General features: G+C 36.5%; 1 protein-coding gene across 10 annotated transcripts in view; it reads right to left on the bottom strand.

Moving 5' to 3' along the window:
* CHD7 (chromodomain helicase DNA binding protein 7) overlaps positions 1-22,507 on the bottom strand; it is a 132,452-nt gene that overhangs the window by 20,813 nt on the left and 89,132 nt on the right. For all 10 annotated transcript variants that reach the window (XM_021386048.1, XM_021386049.1, XM_021386045.1 and 7 more), the window contains 12 exons: positions 21,450-21,505; positions 19,903-20,017; positions 18,256-18,339; positions 17,206-17,343; positions 16,988-17,109; positions 16,308-16,551; positions 9,785-9,961; positions 8,417-8,560; positions 5,966-6,221; positions 1,710-1,920; positions 985-1,180; positions 603-770 (listed from right to left, as the gene is read on the bottom strand). In XM_021386048.1, coding sequence (XP_021241723.1) covers positions 603-770; positions 985-1,180; positions 1,710-1,920; positions 5,966-6,221; positions 8,417-8,560; positions 9,785-9,961; positions 16,308-16,551; positions 16,988-17,109; positions 17,206-17,343; positions 18,256-18,339; positions 19,903-20,017; positions 21,450-21,505 — 1,911 coding nt within the window. The remainder of the gene's footprint in view (positions 1-602; positions 771-984; positions 1,181-1,709; positions 1,921-5,965; positions 6,222-8,416; positions 8,561-9,784; positions 9,962-16,307; positions 16,552-16,987; positions 17,110-17,205; positions 17,344-18,255; positions 18,340-19,902; positions 20,018-21,449; positions 21,506-22,507) is intronic.

Here is a 22,507-nt window from a genome sequence, read left to right as displayed (position 1 = left end):
TTTTTACTCAGCATTTTAAGAACTGAACTTCTAACATAATGTGGTGTTGGTCAATTAAACATTCATGCTGAAGTCACCTTTAAAAGAAGAATGCAAACAACAACATTCTTAGGGTGAGGTTATACAAGTGGTTGAAATGACTTAATAATTCATTGTCATTGAATCCCCGTACTTTAGCTCCGATGACTGCTAAACTCCTCCTGGGAGTGTACTTAACTTACTAACCTGAGAAAAGGCCAAAACAAAGAAGTCCAAAGCAGAAAGGCTAAAGCACACCAACACACACACACACAGCGTGGGTGAATGGCGAGCCTGCAAGAAGCTCAAAAACTGTAAGAATCAACACTATGTAAAGGGTAGAATGATGAGAATGAACGAGGATTGAGGAAACATGATTCTACCTGTCTGCTTTTGGCAATTAATGATGCATGAGATAGGCTGAGCCAGTTCACATAGCCTTGCCCCTAATTAACCCCACTTTAAAATACATGCCATATTCTACCTGAAAACCATTGTTCTCCAGATGAGATATAAGCAATAAATAAAAACGTTATACATTCCTGTAATTTGTTGATCATGCATCTTAATATATTAGTTCTTACCCCATTTGTAGCATTTTCTCTTCCACTCATGGATTGTAGCACAGCTTTATCAAGGCCGAGCTTCAAGCTAGCTTTGTCAAACATTTCCCTTTCGTAAGAATTCCTTGTAATCAACCTGTAAATTTTCACTGATTTGCTCTGTCCTATTCTGTGACATCGTGCTTGAGCCTGATGAAACAAGACAGATACGCAGTTGCAGGTGACAAAAGGAAAAATCAGTATAGAAAACTTACTTAAAATGTTACTGCTTTCAATATAAATAATAATATTTTATGTTTTTTTTAATGGAGTGGACAACAATAATTTCTCTTGTAGGTGAGGAAAATTTCACAGCAAATAAGCAAAAAGAAATTTTCAACTGAATCATTTCTTGTAATATTACCTGGAGGTCATTTTGGGGGTTCCAGTCTGAATCAAAAATGATGCAGGTATCAGCAGCAGTAAGATTAATGCCCAAGCCTCCTGCCCTTGTACACAGCAGGAAAACAAACCTATCAGAATCAGGCCTTGAGAACCTGTCAATAGCTGCCTGACGCAAGTTGCCTCTTACTCGGCCATCAATTCGTTCGTATGGGTACCTGAAAGAAAGATGCATTGTAAGCAGAATTTTACTGCAAAGATTCTTACTTCTGGCATTGTTCCCTTTAAGAATATGCAATTAAAAAAAATAAAAAGAAAAAAACAAAAAGGGAAAAAACGCCCCTCTACTTTCAAAATAGCTACAACAAACTGAGTGACTGCTCTTGTATCCAACAACTTCATCAGTGGAATATATACTACCTTGTCTCCTGCTTTGTGCCCTTCAGTAAAAACTAGGTCCTCACTCCAAGGAATGAAATAAATACATGAGATTAAGCAGAAAAAAAAACCTTCACAGCAACTGAAACATTTAACTGACTAGTAAACTAAGAGGGTCCATTAAAGCTCCTCTGAGGTAATTTTGTATTCACCCAAAAGAAAAACTTCAGTACTTGCAGTCAGCTAACTCCAGAAAATACAGTAACATGTTTGAATTTCATCCCATTACAATAAAGATCACTCAGAGGTTAAATACTGTGGCCACTGAGGAACGCATTATTTAGAATTGTATTATATTGTTGCTCTCACCGTCTTTGAATGAGGTAGTCTTCCAGTATGTCCAAGCAGCGCACCATCTGGGAAAAGATAAGCACCCTGTGGCCACCAGCCTTCAGTTTTGGCAGCAGCTTGTCAATCAGTACTAGCTTGCCAGCAGCCTGGATCATTGCCTGAAGCTGAAAATCTGGAGAGTCGGCATTGTGTGTTTCTTTAAACTCTTCCAAAATTTTCTCTTCAGCACCTGCAAAGATTGGACAGCAATACATGAACACAGCAGAGGATTTTATCAATAAACAATGAGCTTGCCTTCAATACCCCATAGAGAGCACAGGAATGTTTTAAGCACTATGTGAATAAACATTTGTAAAAAAATATTAATCTTAAATTTAATGCAAACATACACACAAATACAGCATAATTAAAAAGCCACTGTAAGCATTCATTCAGTTTCTTTAAGGGAGTAAAACTTTTTCTAAATAAATTCATAAAATCATTTAATGAACACAATTTACTGAGACATTAAGAAAAAAGATGAAAACGTAAAAAATGTTCCAACTGTTAAACGGACTTCGTCCTTTTCTAAATTCAACATGGAATAAAATTCTTGTTTTCACAGGAAAACGCAAGGAATACAAATCACGTTTGATGTCCAAACTGAAAGTTAATGACAAGCATGAGTTAGACCTGCCCCTTCCATTATTAACTGGAGAACCGAAATCCAAACAGTGAAAAAGCTAATTTCCTTGGAAAAAAATAAGCAGTATGAGATTGTATTTTATCTTTTATTTAGATTTTTTTTTCCCCTCACTGAACATCTTATTTCTCCTCGATTTGATGAAGCTATCCAATGTATTCCTTCCAGAACTACTTAAAACTTCCTTCTTGCCATTCCCTTCTCATATGAAAGGAAAGCATAGCAGCAAATACTCCTTGTACTGCACATTACCTGAAGACTACAGACCAAGTCTTTCTTACGCTCTTATGCTTTTATCCTATTCTAGTGTCACTTCTACGTACAACATACTATTCAAACATTATCAGACAACTATTTGTGGTTACACATAAGTCTATGAACCTTCATCCTAAGCTTATTTCATATATAGATAAGCCTTTTGAGGGGCTGTCTTTTTCAGTTCCTCTGATTTTTTTACTTAAACAAAACGTGCCTCATAACATCCAACTTCAACACTGCTTTTGAGTAAAACAAAGAAAGGTGGGAGGGTTGGGGCACAGAGGAAGAAAAGCTTATTACCAGCCTTCCTTTGACCATCTCTCCCATATCCCAAGTCTAACTAGATGCCTGTAAACGAACAGGCAAATGCATCGTCACTGTGTGATCACTGGTTCCTTGCTGACTGTACCATGGCGTCTTAACTAGATGCCACCCTATGCAGGCTGACAGCTTCACATTACTTGCACTGCTCACTTTCACAAAATTCGTTTTCACTTAAAGGTACTTTTACAACAAGGATTCCCTATGCTCCAAGTATTACTGATCCTAATAGTTTGCACATAATGAAAACAAACCCACATGAAAATAGAATCAGATAATCCTTCAAGCTATCCTTATTCATATTACTTACCATTTTGTAAAACAGGAGAAATTAGAGTAGTAATCTCAGATTCTGTACTGAGCTTAGTCAATTTCAGAAAATAATAGGCTGTCAAGTAGCTTGTATACAGTATGCACACTCAGTATCTTCAAAAGCAAACCAACTAGGCCAACCACACCACAACAAACCTACAAACACATCTTACGAATGATGAATTTTCAGTATCAGCATTTTGTCTCAGCAAGATGCACTTCCATACCAGATCACAATCTCTAAAAATATGCTAGTTCAATCATCCTACCCTAGCTAAAGCCCATAAAAGCCTGCCTTCTCCTTTTCACTCCCAGTCGAATTGCAACTAAGTGATGAACATGGAGTACCTGTTACCCAAGACACTTGAAGTAGTGTCTTGTATGCCTGTAACACTTCTATTCTTGTTGATTTTTATTAGTGAATGAAAAGAAGTCTGAATGTGCTTTCCTGATAGCAGGAAATCTTCTAGTTAAGAGAGACTCCTTGGGCTCAAGAGAGCATAAGGAACAGAGCAAGAAACCTTTCCAGTGTTTACCAGTGTACTCTGTAGCATGTGCAAGTACAGAGGCACTCCCTGCTGTTGCCTCTTGGAGTCAGAGAAAAGAAGTATGATGTATAAATACTTGAGTGGTTGCTAGAGAGAAAAAAAAAAAAAAAAGACTCCAGCTCTGAGAAGGCCAATAGGACAATCCTTGGCCCATCTTGGCTGGAGAACGCACAAAACGCAGCCGCTCCCTCTAGAAGCCTGCTCAAGGACAGTTCCAGCAGACAGCCATTCTCCTCTCAGCACCACAAAACTAGTCTACTCTTCAGGAAAATACCATTCAACATTATGCCACTACAAGGCTTCTTGTCAGAAATAGAATAAACTTGTGTCATCCCTGTAAGTACAAAGATGTTAATTACTGATCAACAAGGTAAAACCTAGGGCTCAGACAACTACAGGACATAAGAGTATTTTCTCTCCTGGAATTACAAAGAACTTAGTTGCTTAGTTCCATCCTTCACGCTAATAATAGATGGGATTTATTTATTTTTCCCTTGCATCAGATCTTAAGGCTTGACCCACCTGCTGTTTTGCTGCATCCCACTAAGCAAGTCCAAATGTTCAGAAGTCACAAAAACGTTAAAAAGAAAAAAGCTCAAGAGACATCTCCACCTCCCTTTATTAGGGTTATGAAACAGTCATCCAAAAATACTTGAAATTAGTCATTCAGAAATACTTGAAATTTTCCATACAGCTACCTGAACTTAAACAGTCTCTAGCAGACATTAAATGATACAAAACTTGAGAGGAGGAAAAAAAATCATTGTTGTAAGCAATGCTGCAAATGCTACCCGTGAGCTCCATTTCAGAAAACAAAATAGGAGAAAAACATTCACTTTATTCCTCATAACATGAGACAAGGAAAAATAATCACTAGGTTAAAATGAACTGAAAACCAAGGAACATAAAAGGCATCGAGTTCAGAAGCTCACAACCTGAACATTCTGAACTGTTTTCTGGTAAACCCACTTATGTAATAGATTAACTGAGAAGCAAAGAACTAACAAACAAATTCTAACAGAACCACAAAGCTAATTTAATTGTATGTTCATCTGAATTCAGAAACTGAACAGCCCACCAGCATGGTTGAGTTCAGGTACTTTGGAGTAACTCTATATCATGTCTTTGGAATAATTACTTGCACATGAAATATAATTAGATGTCACTTGGTGAATCAGTTTAAGCATAACAAAAAATGTAAAAAAAAAAGCAAGCACTGCAATATGGAAGTCACACAATACAAACTGCAATCACATATGGCTTATGATAAAACAGTCTTTCACCATGAAGCTCATAACTAGCATGAAACCAGTGACAGCATAAATCATATGCAGTAACAAAGAGGAGTTGGGAAACAAGGAACTAGTAGCACGCAACTATGTACAGAGGCTAATGCTTCATCTTCAAAGGGAAGATTTGATTTGACCAACACATACAGTTCAGCATACTTCAGAAAGCTAACTACAGTTAGCTGGTTCATCATATAGTGTTTGCCATAGATAATCCTGATCTAAAACCAAAAGCATCACAGTGAAACAGTATTCGTTATTAAAATCTAATGACATCCACACAGATCTTTTTCCAGTCCAATTTAATTAGGAAAATGAACTGACTACAGTCATCCATAAAAGCATGTCTCAGTCATGTCTCGACCCACTACTTCTATTCAGAAATGTTTAGTACTATCTCATTGTACCCTGTGGCAAGAAAACAAGTAGCAGCTAACTGTGAGGACAAAAACTGTCCTTTTTACACCAGCATCCAAGAACCTGCATGATAACTGAAGTATTCTTTGTAAAAATAATAGAAAGAAAAAGCTCAATAATACTAACATGATGATACTAACACCAACTCTGACAGGACTAGGAAGTCTTGAAAAAAGCAGTGCCAATGTTTTCAAAAGCAATGCTGTCCTGACTAGCGGATTTCCAAACAGAAGAGAACTTAAAAGGTTATGTCACTATTCTATTTTAAAAATAAATAAATAAAAAGACACAGTATATTCGCACAGTAACTCATGCTGCTTTCAGCTTAACAATTTTATGAAAAGAAGAATTAACAACTATCCCTCTGGAGAAACTAGAGCAGAATTTTTTAACACGCTGACCTGTCTGAAAACTACTTTTTGAGAAGAAGAAGAAGATGTGACTTACCATTAATAAGGTACGGATGATTGCAGCATTTTCTTAGTTCCATCATAGTGTTTAAAAGATTAGGTACGTTGGCCTGACCTCCACCCTTTGAGAGAAATGCAAAATTCTTCTCAAGAATAGCACGATAGTATTTCTTCTGAATATTCGTCAGCTCAACTTCAATGATGGTTTCCTCTTTGGGGGCCAGGTTCTTTTCCACATCCTCCTTGAGACGTCTCAGCATCATCGGCTTCAAAATAGCTTGCAGTTTCTGCACCTAGATGTCAAATAAAATAACAATCAAAGCTCCATGTCTTCACATATTTATTTTTCTACTCCTAATTTTTTTCTTAATTCTGAAGTCCCCTTCTTTTCTAACTCAGATCACAAGTAGACAGCATTTGTCTTTCCTCAAGGACCTAGAAACTGAAATTTCCTTGTTAACACTGTGACATAAATTTCTGAAGTCAATTTTTAGTGCACACCACTTGTGTTTAGTGCATGTCGTTAAATGATCTCGCTTAGAACCATCCCTCTAGACAACGACAGTGCTGCACACCAATTGTGCAGAGCTAACCTTAAGTAGGCACAGCTCAGCTATATAAGCAAATCTGACTGTAAAATCAAGTTTCAGAATAATTTCTAACCATTAAACGCAATGAATTACGCTATTTTTCCCTTCAAATGTCTGCTCCTAATTCTTTTCTTACTTCCTTAGCTTTGACATCCACCAAAGCAGAAAACTATTTATGCCTGTTCTCAAAATGAAAACTCTGTATTTCTGTAATTTCTTTTTAAATGCTATTTTTTTTTGTCTCCAGCTTTTGCAACATACACTTCATGAGGCAGAAGGAAAGTGCCCATTTTCCTTCTACAAAGTCAAGTTTTTATGATGTCCTTTATACAAAAACTCAAGCATACTCCATACACATATAATGAGATTGGCATTTCGGTTGTTTTCAAAGTTCCATCTCTCATCAAACTATGAACCAGCTCTGTGCTGAAGAGCTCACAATTTACCCTGAAATTGGTCATCATCTCCTAGTAGGATGCTGTGTAGCAGAAACAAGAACAAAAGAAGCTTTCTCCTGAATTCACATTATTCCAATAGTAATAATGCAACTTCAAGAGAAAGGAGATAAATTAGCCTAGAGAGATGAACAATGAAAAAAGATACATGGAATAGGACTGCAGGGAATGAAGGAGAAAACCTAAGTCGCTAACATATAATTTCTTCCATCATTTGAAAGAAAAATCAAATTTCAGAAGTGATATATTCACAAAGACGACACTTCTTCCAAAACTCATTGCCCTAACAATCCAGGTTCCAAATCTGCTGATGACTGATGGCATGATTTTTAGTTATATTTCCACATATAGCATCAAAAATTTCCAGTTTTGTCCCACTGACATTTTGAGCTGGTCAGACAGAAGCTATGTTCAGAGTTAGGATATATTAACTCCAGCTCAAACACTGTATTAACAGGAGTACATGGCTTCTGGATCAGAGTTGGCTCACTTCCAATCAGGTCAGAGTCCAGGCTGACTGACATGCAACTGCCTGCACAATCTGTGGAAACATACCCTATGATTCCCGCAGGACACACAGTGACTGTCCAGACGGTAAGGGGCGGGGAGAGAACTGGGTTTTTTTTTGTTTGTTTTACATTAGGACAATTACCTATAAATAGAGATAATCTCAAAGAAACCTAACCACTTCAAGCACTCAAAAGTCAGAAATTCAAGAAATTGGGAGTTCTCAGACAGAACCAAGACCAAGTTGTACATAAAAACGCACGTAGTCATGAAGTTAGATTACCACAAGGTGCAAAGAGCCATACTAAGGTGCCTAACTTAAGATGTCATGCCTCAGCTAAATCCTAAGAGTAATTTTAAGGTAGTTTAACTGTTACCTATTGACTTTTAAAAACATTTTCACACATAAATGAAAGAAAGTTTTATATATGATCATCATTTACTTTTGAGATCAAGAACACGTTGCATTAAGGGTTTTTCATTTTGCTTTGATTTATGCATTTCTTTTATTGGACAGCTTGAGAAATCTGCTTCTGAGTCTGTCAAGAATCTCCCTCTATTTGGTTGCTTCTTGCTACCTAGATTTCAATGTGTTTCTCTTTGCACTGAAGTCATTGATAAAACTCCCTGATATCAACTCCACAAAAGTTACAATCCCTTTACTCTGAACTGACACTCAAAGAAAACAATCTACTCATTTATGTATGACCAATTGACAAAGTAGCAAAAACAGTGATAATTTAAAATGAATTTTGCTGAAAAGCAAGAAGAATTCAACAAAATCAAATCCACCAAAACAAAAACAAGGATAAGCCCACTGTGGTCATCTAAGAAAACAGGTATTACTTGTAAAAACAAGTAATAAAGTTCAGATATAACGGAATGGTTAAATTCACAATATCTAAACAGAGAACTAAGTATGCAAGGGCAGTTTACCTGTTCTTCAGTTTTCAGATCCCCAAATTCTTGCATGAAGGTGGTTTCGGATGGGAAGCGACCTGGTTCCAAAAAGTGAAGCAAGCTAAATAGCTCTTCTACTGTATTTTGTAAAGGAGTTCCAGTAAGCAGCACTTTATGTTCCTGAAAGATTAAGAAAAGTTGCCTAGAAATCCATCTAAATCCATTCTTTTTTTTCATATATATGTATAATCTCTGTTTTCTTTTTGCCTCAACTTATATATAATTCTTTTCCAGACATTTATAACTAGCGTACTGGTCTTCCTTCAGTTAGCCCAGAAAAACACTCCACCTCTTAAGGTCCTCACAAAACACAGCATGAAACTGACAGAGATGAAAGAAGAAGTTTCATGCTGCTTTAGAGGAGGTACCCAGAGAGGTTAAGCAATGAGCCCAAGATCAAACATAAATTTAGTAGCTGAGAAAGAACTGAAGTGAGAAGTCATGTTCCTCCATCTATAGCCATAACTGTAAGCTCAGCTTTTCTTTAATGGTAACTATAATAAAAATAAATTCTGTACAGTATTTTTACAAAATTACTTTCATTAAGCTTCAAGACTCCTTCAAGAAAATTATTATTTAACAATGAGGAAGATATCTAAAAGTGATCTATAGGTCACCAGCACTTGTGTAAGAAAATGTTTATGCCACTTTATTTTTACCAGGAGTTTCTGAATTCCAGGTATTAACTTAGCCTGTCTGCATTCCTATTACAGTTTTAAAGAATCTTCTGACCAATAAAATTGTAAATAGCCTTAAACTCATCTTCTCTTTGTTCCTTGTATGCTTAGTATTACATATTCCATCCATGTAATGTACATATTCTTTTGAAAATATCAGAAACCAACTCACAGTTCCCTTCCTTTTAATCCCTTCCATAGCTAATCTGAAAGTAGCTCCTTATGGCCACACAACAAATTAACATCAGAGCTGATTTAATTCAGATTAATTTAACTCTCACAGATGTATTTAGTCAGCAGTCCACATTATACTTCTAAATAAATGTCAAGGTAAAGAAGAGAATATGAAGGACAAGTGATTATGGAAGTAAATCACATGAAAAAAGGAAAAAAAATTCCCAATCTATTTAAAATAATACACATAACTATAGGTTTAAATTAATGAAGAGCCTGATGAAACATCAGTATACCAAAATCCAACATATGTATGTGCTTCCAGGTAATTTAAAGATTATCAAGAGGCATTCTCTCATTCTTCTTAACATTTAATACTTTTTCTTGAGAAGCAATACTTTTACTTTGTGGAGAAACTGAAAATCAAGACTAACAAAAACACAGAAAATGCAGATTTAAAAAAAAAAAAAAAGAAAGAGATGTACACACTGACCAGATCCATCATCTTGAGTCCTTCCAAAAGCTTACAATTCCTGTTTTTCAGCCTGTGGGCCTCATCGATTACCACACAACGCCATGGAATGTTTCGAAGCTCGGGGCAGTCAGTCAAAATCATTTCAAATGTTGTGATAATAGCATGGAACTTGTAGGACCCTTTTATCACACGACCCTAGAGAAAGGACAGTAGACATTAGAGTAAACTGACTGTCAAAGAAAGAAAGTAAATTTGTTTCATCTTCAGAATTCACTACTTAAAGAAAACCCAGAGCAGTACTATGGGCAAATTATTTTAAGTAAATGAATTCATTATTGCTGACTCATTGAAGGAGCACAAATGACTGAGTTTACTACTAGTATCAAGCTAGCTATGTCTTTTTTCCTGCAAAAAGGCTCACAGAATCACTGCATATTCATTATACAGCTAAGGCCAATGGGATGAAGATCATCGGGATCAAGTGCCTGGTCCTGCACTTTGGCCACAGCAACCCCAGGCAGTGCTACAGAGTGGCTGGAAGACTGTGTGGAGGAAATGGACCTGGGGGTGTTGGTCAACACTCAGCTGAACATGAGCCAGCAGTGCACCTAGGTAGCCAAGAAAGGCAAAAGCATCCTGGCTTTTTATCAGAAATAGTGTTGCCAGCAGGAGCAGGGAGGTGATCATCCACCTGTACTGAGCTCTGGTGAGTCCGCACCTCAAGTACTGCATACAGTTTTGGGCCCCTCACTGCAAGAAAGACATCGAGGTCCTGGAGCACATCCAGAGAAGGGCAACGAAGCTGTGAGAGGTCTGGAGCACAAGTCTTATGAGAAGCAGCTGAGGGAGCTGGGATTGTTCAGTCTGGAGAAGAGGAGGCTCAGAGGAGACCTGACAGCTCTCTACAACAACTTGAAAAGAGGTTGTAGTGAGGTGGAGGTCAGACTCTTCTGCATAACCAGTGATAGAACGAGAGGGAATGGCCTGAAGTTGCACCAGGGGATGTTCAGGTTGGATACTAGGAAAACTTTCTTCTCTGAAGGAGTGGTCAGGCACTAGAACGGGCTACCCAGGGAGGTGGTTGAGTCACCAACCCTGGAGGTGTTAAGAAACATTTAAATGTGGTCCTAAGGAACATGGTTTATTGGGGAAATATTGGTGGTAGTTGGATGGCTGGACTAGATGATATTGGATGTCTTTTCCGATCTTGGTGATTCTATGATTACAAGTCTTTCAGCTATAATTTGAATAAATTATGCAAATGCCTGGAAGCAATAACGTATCACTGCAATATTCAAAATATGTTTTGCAGACTTTGTCAAGATAATTCTCTTTTTCGTTTAAATCAAGGAAATGCATCACAATTCTCCCAAACAATGCAAATGACTCTTAAGTACATTAAAGATTAATTGTCCTGACCATTAGAATATTTTGCTCTCAACAGTATTTTTTTTTTCCTGAAGGACATCAAGTTTCACCTACAATTACAGTAAGCAGCTTTGAAAAGAAGAAAAATGCTGAAATAACAAACATTTCCTCAATACTTTTGGGACTTGCTTTAAGAAATGTTCAACACTATGATTCATCTGATTTCTGGCATCTTCTTCACTATTTATTGTTAGTTAAAGGTCTTATTTTCAGGGCCAATATTATGTTTCAGAAAAAACCCAGAACAATCTTCAGAAAAGATCATGAAATGAACATTGTACTGACATTATGCCATATTTCTTCCTAATCTTGTTCAAAGAAATACATAACCAGATATCTCAAGTGGCACATGGTCTGCACAGGACACCTGTTTCTGAGAAGACTGGCACTGTACAAGTTGAAAGCCCATCCTGCTTTGAAAACTGAGTGTGCTGTAGGTTGTATATTCAGTACATTTCAAGAGAAACAGATATTTTACAGTGAGATGGACATCTTCCTTTTAAATATGTGCAAGTCCAAATTCTTTTATAAGTGACCTGTATATAAACCTCTGAATGTCATGGGGATCAGAATTGGCTACAGAGCCTTTGAAATGATTGGAAACCTGGTATCTTGAACTCAGCATTATATCTGTCTACGCATATCAAGAGTACCTCAGAGGAAGTAATGATCTGTTCAACTGTGCTTTTGTATAGCACATTCCAGAAACATTTACCTTCTCAGGGGAAAAACAGTTGTAATCTAACAAACAGCAAATGAAGATGCACCAAGTAGGCAACTTAAAAAGCCAGAGAAATGAAATGCTGTGATCTTTTCAAGAATCAAGTATAACTGTGATATGAAGATATGAAAATGCAGCCCAGGAGATTCTTTCCAAGTAGCAGGGAAGACTGCCATAAGCAACCTCACGACTAGCAAGCAGTGCTCTACAAAAATCATCCTACATAAAGCAATAAGAGGGAATCCAATTACATACTTAAATCTAACTGATCTAACAGTAAAATGCGGTATTGAAGTGAGTGATTATAAGAGTGAACTACATAGAAACTCCAAGCGCTTTAGAAGGTGAATGATGAGTTATCCAACAGTCTGGGGCCTTGAAGACTTAGGATTCTTTTCCCAAACTTTCCCAAGTAATTCTATTCCTGTTGCATTGAAGAAATTAACAGGCAGGTGACCTACACCTTTTTCACAGGTGACTTCTTAGACAACAAGGAAGTCAGTTTACCCTGTTTCAGTGTGGCTTCCAAATGAAGTTCTCTGATGCTGGAATCACAGGAACTTCACATCAATTTACTCAGAGAACTTACTCCTCTTGAGGAAGTCAGTCCTCTTAACAGGAAATAGTTTCCTGTTCTACACGGGAAATTCTAGAATTAACTAAAGCAACAGAGGCAGCCCTAAAGTGCAACAAGTAGGGGTGAATATAAAAGTCAGGTTATGTTTTGGTTGTATTACCTCTTAGTGGAGGCAAATAGAGAAGGATTAATGGCTGTGTATAAGAACACAACTACTAAAAAGATGCACATTCCACCAGAAGGAACGCTGAAAGATTAACAAGGTCTTTTCTCACTAACCTCAGACTCCATGTTGATGAACTGAAGAACAGATGTGAGGAACATGCATATTTACTAATTATAGCAGTGTGGCATCTGGAAAAAAGTCTCACTCACTCCATAAAACACACTTTGACATCTTCGGTAAAAGACAGAGTCCCTGTTGGTGAAATATCACCTTACACTGCTGTCTGCTAACCATAGCTCTGTAGCTTCTCAGCAAGGAAGAAAACCATGCAGGCAAGAAAATACTCTGTTAAATCAACACCCACTGAGTCCAAAAGGAATAAGACACGTAAGCTAGAAAAAGTTCTGATCATCAGTAGCATTATTTCAGTTAAAATCAACCACGGAGAAGGTATCCTGTCTCTACAAATGAGTGGCTTCTCTTCTTAGTCCTTATTACACTGCAAAGCAAAATTCTCTCAAACGCATCAACTCTATTGGCAGGGCTCTGTCCTTAATTTTATTTGGCATATGTGGTTTTCCCAGCCTTACAACAGAACTTTCTCAACCTTACAACTAGGAAACTACAGAATAGCAACTCGTTTATATACCAAATAAACATCAAGGGAAGGCCTCCAGAAGGACCTGTCAGTTTTACTGCTCAAGAATACCAATTTCTCTCTGCAAGTCTCACAAACAATAAAGCAGAAAGGGATATTAAGGAAGTATTTCTAGTCACATAGTGTTCTTAGTATCAAAATCACACCACTGAACAAACTGGTTATCAACTACTCTCTAGGTTTTCACAACATCTTGATTGGTTACTGGTGCTGATTCTGAAACCCAAACTACTGCAGATGGGGTAAGGAATTCTCATACATGATGGTTTTTATTATTGCCCATTAAAGTCATTCAGATTTTCAAAATATTCAGCTGTCTTTTTGAAAATCTGCTCAGCTTGAGAGGCCTCTTTTCACATTAAGACCTAAAAAGCCAAAGATGTCGATGTCTGAGTTGATGCATTTGGCAAAGAGACCAGAAATGATACTGCCAAAGCCTGCCTGCCTTCACTCTCTCCTCATCCCCCATCAAATGCTCGCTGGTAGTGCCTTAGAGGATGCCAGACTGAGCACTTCATGTGGATTCCTTTTGTCAGAATGCAAAGAGACATTTTTACCCCCATAATTCAGTTTCTGCCATGCATTTCACAGCTGACAGAGTCTTACAGAGAATGGAACAGAGTATTCATGATACATCTAAGCTAACTGCCACCAAAAGGAAGAGTTCATTTCTGCCTCATCCCCAATCATGGCAATTGTTTGACTCTCAACTTAAACCAGTTAACAGAGCAAAGGTAGCAGAAACAGGCTCATTTCTCTGTGCCAAGAGTGTTTTGCCATTGGACTTGAGATGGGGTCAAATGAAAGCCATGGTCATTGCAGGAAGAGTTGGGAATACAGTGACAGTGTGAACAGAACTTTCTGCAGCAAGTAGACCTTAGATCAACAAAACAATACAGCCAAAATTACGTTAAGAATCTGTACAATAAGTGGGAATTTTCTGATGACCTTTCCTCAGGTTTCAGGCTGTGTAACTGCTGCATCATATGGGGAAGAACACACTGAAAGGAGCACCATTTAAAAACACAAAGAAACAAATATAACTTTCAATATAGAAAACATTTTGGCATAATAGAGGCAGCAGTAATTGTATAAAACAGTTTAAAAAATGATATAAAATATCATCTCTTTGCTATGAAATATTTTTTTTAGAAATATGAAATAATTAATTTCAATTCATTTGTATATAATACATCTAGGTAAGAAGCTAAGCGTGAGTACTATCTTCAACTTCAGGGCAGCAACTGTTATTGAAATCAATCATCTTTTACAATAGTGTACCTGATTTTGAATTGGAACTTTCTCTGAAAAATTGCTGAAAGAACGGTTATTTCCTAAGCCAAACTGATCCAACTTCTAGCTCCTATGATTTAGTGTTTCTCTACTAGACTTAAGCACCTGCTTCTATTTCTGTTTGCCCTGATGGCATGTCAAGTTGTGCCACAGTTATCATCTTCAAAATAGTTTTTACTTGGTTCCTCTGAAGTCTATTTTCTATCTTGCAACCATCCTCATAGCTTTACTATAAGGACTTCAGTTTTTCAACACTTACCAAGGAAAAGACAAGAGAACAAGGCAGAACTGGACTACCCAGTATATTAAGAACAAACAGAAGAATGTTGTAAGATTTTTACTCTTAATAAAGATTTCTTTCCTCCCACACACTTTTCACTTGCCCTTTAACTGCTGCCTCACAGTAAGAACTCATATTTAACTGGTTGTGCGTCAAGACACAGAAGGATGTGCATTTGTTTTACAGTCTTTCTAGGACAGAGCTCTCCCTACTGTAAGAATGAACTCTGTTCTCAGACCAAAGATAACCCTATATTTAGCTATTCTGAATATTGTAATTTGGATCCAGTAACACAGCTTACTCTGTATACATGAACTGTCTTAATTATTTACCACTCTCGCCATCTTTGTGTCATTTGAAAACTTCTTCAGTAATGATTTTATGTTTTCTTTCAGATTATTCTTAAAAGTGTTATATAGCTCATGGACAAGAACCAATCCCTGAAGAACTACACTGGAAATGCAAATCATTTCTCATTTACAATTACATTGAAAAATATCAGTTAGCCAGTTTTAAATTCACTTAATGTGTGCCATATTGATTTTATATCATTCTAGTTTATTAATCAAAATATCTGCTGGCATAAAATCAAATGCTTTACAGAAAATCTAAATATATGAATTCACCACTATCACTTTAAGTTCTGTTGGAAATAATACTCCACAATATATCAAATCAAGCTGAACTTCCACTTTTTTTTCTTAAGTGAGGAGACTTGTATTGTTTTGCAATACGATTCTATGAACGCACACAGTTTTCTCTCCAATCCCGTTTACTTACACTGAGCAAAGTCATGTGTTTTAATGTAGAGAACCCTTGCTCTTTACGGCTTCAGTTTTCCAAATAATATTCTGCTTTCACCCTCCCTTTTAAATTTCTTCTCCTTATATCATAAGAAATATTCAACAGGAATGTAGTAACACAGATTCAAAATACATCTGACTTATAAGATTTGATAAACAAGAATCAACAAGCTTCATCTCTGAACGCTGGTCTTCTGGAATGGTAGGCTCAGATGGATTTTTAAGCTTAGTTCAATTAAAGCAGTTTTTCCATTAAGAATCTTTTCTGCCAGCTTTGCTCAGGAATACAAAACAATGAAACCCTTGCATGCAACAATAAAAAATAAAACCTGAAGAAGTTATACTATCTCAGTAACTCTTAGTCCTATTCTATATCCAATTGATCTCCTGGTTGATACTAAAATAATGTCTCTTCATTAATACACATATATTATTACTAACTGAAACCTACTACACCAGGTTTAGTACTACACAGTACCAAAAAATCTAACTGATGTTTGAAACCTAAGATGAATTAGCAACAGTACAGCATATATTTAAAAAAAAAAAAACAACAACAAAGTCAACCAAACAGAAACAAACAAAACCCAAAACAACCACACAACAAGCTCTTACCTGTGGATCTTTGAAATACATTTCATACAACTGAATGGTCCGCCGGCTTGCTTGACTCCCATGATACACAACCACATTCAACTCTGTCCAGGTGCGGAACTCCCTTTCCCAGTTGGGAATTGTGGACAACGGTGCAATAACCAAGAAAGGACCATGGATTCCTTTCAAATATATCTCATAGAGAAACGTAATGGACTGGATAGTCTTTCCCAACCCCATTTCATCTGCTAAAATGCAGTTTCGTCTGAAAACAACAACAAAATCAGAATCTTAATGGTTTTTTCCTACATTAAAACATAGAAAAATCAGTACATAAATAGCTAAAGTGAAGGAAACAAAGTTTTAAAATGACAAACTTACACTGAAAGCACACCACAATCATTTTCAATATAAATAAATACTACAATCTGTGAAGCACTAAACAGGTACCTCCCACGTTGGGAAGAGGCAGTGTGGGTATACATGAATGCCACAAGAATCTATCCAAAGTATCTGTGTTTTATGTAATGTTATGTTACATCCCCATAAGTAGTTTATATACAATTTCTGCAGTAGAAAGTGAAAGATGTAAATAATTCAAAAATCTCACTTTAGAGGGGTACTTTAAAAGGTTATAATTGCATATAAACTATAAAAGCTTTTCCAAAGTAAGATTCAGTAGTAAGCAATGTTTTACGTACGTGTTGTACCAATTGAAAAGAAGCCAGTTTACTCCCTCCAACTGGTATTCCCTGAGTTTGTTATTGTTTTTATACTCCCTGGAACTCTCCGATTTCTTCCAGTCATCGGCAGGAGGTCGCTCCTGTTTCAAATACAGCAAATCCCATTAGTGGTTTCTGAAAGACCACATTACTTTACTATTTTCAAATCAAACCCTCTATATGGAGCCAATTCTTACCACACGCTCCATTTCTGGCTCTCTAGACATCAGTTTCTCGAATTCTTCGATCTTAGCTTGGTCGATGTCTTGCTTGAGCTCCCAAGTGCTGTCTTCATAAGGAAGCGAACACCACTTCACCAGATAATGCGTTACAGGCTTTGTCAAGATTAAAAAAAAAGATTAGATCACAATATAAAACAGTACAAGTGTAACCCTTTTTTTTTTTTTTTAACCAGGAGATCTGCAAGCTAGATAAAATTTAAAAAGCATTTCAAGACCTAAATGTCTGAACCAGTCAAGAGGATAAGCAAACAGCAGGTTGATTCCTTGACAAATTAACCAAGTCAGATTAGAAACGGAATGCAGGTTCACCACCAAAAGGAACACAACATTTTATTTGTCATCACTTGCATTAAACTAACATTTTAAAGTAAAACAATACTGGTTTTCCAACTGTTACATTTTCAAAAAGCCAACCACTCACAAATCAAGCAACCCAGCAACCACCATTCACAGATCACCAGTATAAATACACTGACAGTGTCAGTGAAGCTTTATATTCTCTCAGTATCAGCAAGGAATCTCCTAGAAAAGAAAGCAATCCTGTTCTGCAGAATAGGTCATATAAGGTAAGAAACAGTAAATTCAGGACCTCTTCTGCAATGCCTAAACAACGTCTAAACAATTATTACATTGTTAACACCCATTTTGGCAGGACTGTTGCAATTTTCATTTAAATTCTGTATTGCTTGCACGGACATCATATTTCTAGCTACAAATCAAAGTTGGTTTTCCCTCCTCTCTTTTTGTTTCTTGGCTCTGTAGTGTGTCGGGTAGTATTTTTTGTTTTGTTTTTAAATATAAGTAACATAGAAGTTTGATTTCCCACTTAAACCCCTTTATTCTAGGGAAAATGCTACATTAGCCAATGTTTTTCCAAATGCTTTCACATTTTCTCCAGAAATATACAATGGTAGCTTCAGAAGTGTTTATATATTCAAATTTACAAAGAATACACTCTAAACACAACTTCCATATGACGACAAATACTCTAGAAGTTCTATTTACCTCCCCATTATCATCTGTGCTACGTGAAAAATCCAAGATTCGATCGATTTCCACATAATCTGGATTAAAAAGCTCATCATCAATCTGTTCAAGGAGACAAGCAGAAAAAATATACAAGATATCTTTATTAGTCCTTCCTGAGAGGAGAAATTATTATATATTTCACCAGGCAATAATATTTTGGGTCACGGTGACATAGAATTTATATTTGGCAAACTTCAACATGTTAATTGAAATGCTACAATTCAGCAAGATCATTCCCCGTGAGGGAATCAGACTTCTCAGACTTTGTTAACTGGGCCTCTTAATTACTGTGTGAAACCTTTTACTGTGAGAGAATGTTTAAGAATATTTTAAATGAAGTGTGAAATTACAATTCACTAATGAGCAATCGAAAAGGCTTATGGCATGCAATGCATTTAGCATTCTTGAAAACTACAGCTTGCAATAAAGAAATTAGAGCCTTGTACAATAAGTGCCTTTGGATTATTTTAACTACAGGAATTGTCTAACTGCTTCATAAAATCCCAAGATTATTTCAAAAACAGAAAAAGCATGTATGTACATATTTTCCAAAATCCCATTTTGTTATGTTCTTTCTTATCCCTTCAAAAACTTGCTGAATTCACTATAGTACGGAAGTGCTATGTTTCATTTTACATTTTTAAGATCCCCTCCAATGGAAAAAAAAAAAACAGACAAAAGGAGTAAAAACTATGCTCATTTTAATAGTTTAGAAGAGAGAAACAAAACAGACTCCCAGTACTTAAAATTTACATTTTCACGTATTTATTGACTTCTTTAAAAAAATATCAGGAGTCTTGAAAGTTCATTTCATCTAGTTCCTCAGGCATTAGCATTATATGATGCTTTTAATTCTTTGTAGTTGCCACCAAATTTTTTAATAATCTCAAAGCATTCTTTGGATGTTTTGACATAGTGTTGATAGATGTCCTATATTCCGCCCTAACAACATATCACATCAGTTCCTCCTCCCCTAAATTCCTGTAAACTTTATAAGAATATATCAGCCAGACACACTTAATCAGAAACCTGCGCTGACTTTACGAAAGTTTTCGATTTCCAAAAGATTTGGTTCAACTCGAACTATATAGTAATAATACATACAAATAAATAAATAGGCTACCATATAAACCTGTTTTTTTCCCCTAAAAAGACAGCGTTTTACTGAAAGGTAAGCTTTCAGAAACAAACCATCAGACTTGGTCATTTATCGACAGGACCCCTGCCACATTATTGCTTATGGCTCTAAGTGAAATTAAATTGATGATAAAAAGCTTAGAATCCCTAGTGAGCAGCAGTCCATAACAGAGAAAAATGTGATGCATTTTTCTGGCATAATCAGCTCCTGACGAGAAAGACCTTGCACTGATTCAGTAAGAGTCAAGCTTACAAGACGAACAACTAACCATTCACTTTAAGCAACAAATATATAGTAAAAAGTAGGAAGTCAGAATGGATCACTTGAATTTCATAAACTTGCAAGACTTGGATCACTCATGGTTCTACCTTATATCAGAATAAATGCTGATATATTACAGTTGTCAGGTCTTCTGCTTGCATACAGAAAAATAATGCTTAAAAATATTCCTTAAGTATCTAAAAGAAATAAACAAAAAGACATACTTCTGAGAGGAATTTGTTTTGGCCCTGTTTTGCCTTAAACCGCTTGATCTTCTGCTGAATTCTCTTGTCTTTGTCCAGCTCTTCCACAGATGCCCACTGACAATGAAGGTAAGAACTAGAAGACAGAACAGAAAATCTTACTCAAACTTGCACTTGTATTGCATAGTCCTACGTATCTCACTAGTGCAATTAAACTTTTCAGCACAATGCAGTGCTGTACTTAGGAAACTGGACACTATCACCTTCACCATACAACTTACGAACAAATCTCCTTTACTTGGAGAAAAGTTATTTACTAATGGAGAAACTGATCAGTAAAACAACTTTTACCCAAATAAAATATACACGCATAACACACTCATTTAGTGTTTCACAGTAAGATGACTTTTATGGGGCATAATCAAATATAATTACTGCAGAAGATATATCATGTTTGTCACCATTTAATGCCATACTCTAGAAAATAGTGGGATATTTAAGTTAATAAGAATATGTAAGATTTTCAAATGCTAACAAGCTATACACTACATTTTTGGGAACAGCACTATAATTAGAAACTGCATGCTAGTCACTGAAGTTTCAACATTTATAGAAAGAAAAGAAAAACCCTTGTAAGTGCAGTTCTGTAATATTTCATCTTTAAGAACACACACAGTTTCAACTAAGAAACAGCATTTCTCCTAAAATGACTAGTCCCATGTCATAAATTTAGCTATATAACTTTTGACATACTAAGAAGTATAAGACAACTTAATATAAAAAATACGCCAAAGTAATAACACTAAACAAAGCATAGTTAGGCTATTAAATATAGTGCAAAGGGTACAAAGGTGGTAGCATATTTAAAGTGAAGTCAACTATCTGCAGCTAGCTGCAAGAAACTCACTTCAAGTGAATTTCTGCCGTTCGGGTCAAAAAGTTGGTCAAATTAAACAAGATATGCTATTTCTCTTGAAGAAAAATGAACTTATCCAGCTGTTAAGTATTTTACATTAAATACTGATGGCACTGCAGTTTCAGAGCCCAGAAGTAAAACACTGTGCTCTTCTCATCCCTACCACAGTCGTGTAACGGAGGAGCAGCTATCTGCTGGAATTCTGGGAACTGCCTTACTGTTATCGTAGCAAGCCATTTTTTGTTGAACGCAAATCTTGTTTTTGAGGCAATGTTATGGGTTATTTTTGATTAGTCTGCAGGCACATTATGAGATTAAAACTCTATGGTTGCAGTTAGATCTATACAGATAAGCAAGCATGTGTTCATGAATCTGCATGTATAATTGGGCCTTAAATTAAAGTTTAATAGCAGAGCAATTTGGCCTATGCATTTCATTTTGGAGAATACAAATTAAGGAGACATTATCAGGCCTGCTACCACTGATGCAAAGTACTTCCTCATTTAGTTGTCACTAGTCTGGGTTAAACATTAGTAATATTTGAAGTTGATTTAAAGTTGGGTAGTGTTGTAGACAAATGCTATAATATAACTATTTTGTGAGATTAAGTGAGTTTAAAAGATATGAACCAAACCTGTTACGGGTCACTTACAAGTTTTTGTACTTTACGTAGAATTCCTCTATTTCTACCTCCTCTCCATTCTCCATCTATAAGAAAAGCATCATTGAAAGGTGAATTGAAAGACTGAACAGACTGATTTATTTATTGATAACAGAAACGCAGAATACAGTGCCCATATACAGAGCAGCAGAGACGAGCGGAGGGGCAGGAAGGTGTAGGTGGGGGGAGGACACGGGTAAGGAGTTTCCTCCAGCAGCTTACCCAAGTACATACTGCACTGCTTACTACAACTTCCAAGACATGAATCATTTGAACTCCTCCCTAACCACATGCAGCTTCATTCACAACCTCACCCCAAATCTGGCTTTCTGCCAAACCCACAGTGTTAAGTAGAAGCCAAGTGTACCATTTTCTCAGGCAGCAGCCAATTAGCAACTGCACTCCTGAATGCCATATGTATTATTTTTGGCTGGCTCATGGCAACTCTACATTGTGGGTTTTGTAATGTTTTAAAAAAGAGTTTTAAAAGGGGTTTATTCCTCCATATAGTTAATAACTCCAAACAAGAAGCCATATAAAACTAAACCTTATACCTCTGCTAGAATTTTAGTGCATCAGTGTTCATGGCTTTAGTTTTACTCAATGGTGCAATTAAATTCACTCAGGCAAGATGTCTCACATACAGAGCAGCCAAATTAAATTAACACCCAAAAACTACATTTAAAGCAAGGTTAAAGTTGTGATATAAACCAGAAAAACCAAGGGCATTCAGTGCTAAGGGTTCAGACTACCTTTAACTCATCCCTAGTGCCAAAGTATTGCATAACATATGGCATGTAATTCAACAAAGTATTACTCCTGAACCTTGCCATAGGACAAACTAAGGACAGTGCACCAGGCACACGTTTAGAATTCAGTTTATGTCACAACATTAACGGTATGTTTGCTAATGAACTTTGGAACCGTTTTAAAGCAAAGAGGATTTTCTGTTTTACATACTTCAGCAGGGACAACAGCACTGGCAACAGCAACATCTGCAATCTTGTATGTAGCACAAAACAGATGAAGCCATTGACCACTGTATAAAT

This window comes from Numida meleagris, chromosome 2, assembly GCF_002078875.1.
Source record: "Numida meleagris isolate 19003 breed g44 Domestic line chromosome 2, NumMel1.0, whole genome shotgun sequence".
Classification (NCBI taxonomy): domain Eukaryota; kingdom Metazoa; phylum Chordata; class Aves; order Galliformes; family Numididae; genus Numida; species Numida meleagris.
Note: the sequence above shows the minus strand (reverse complement) of the source record. Positions and strands in the feature narration are given on the sequence as shown.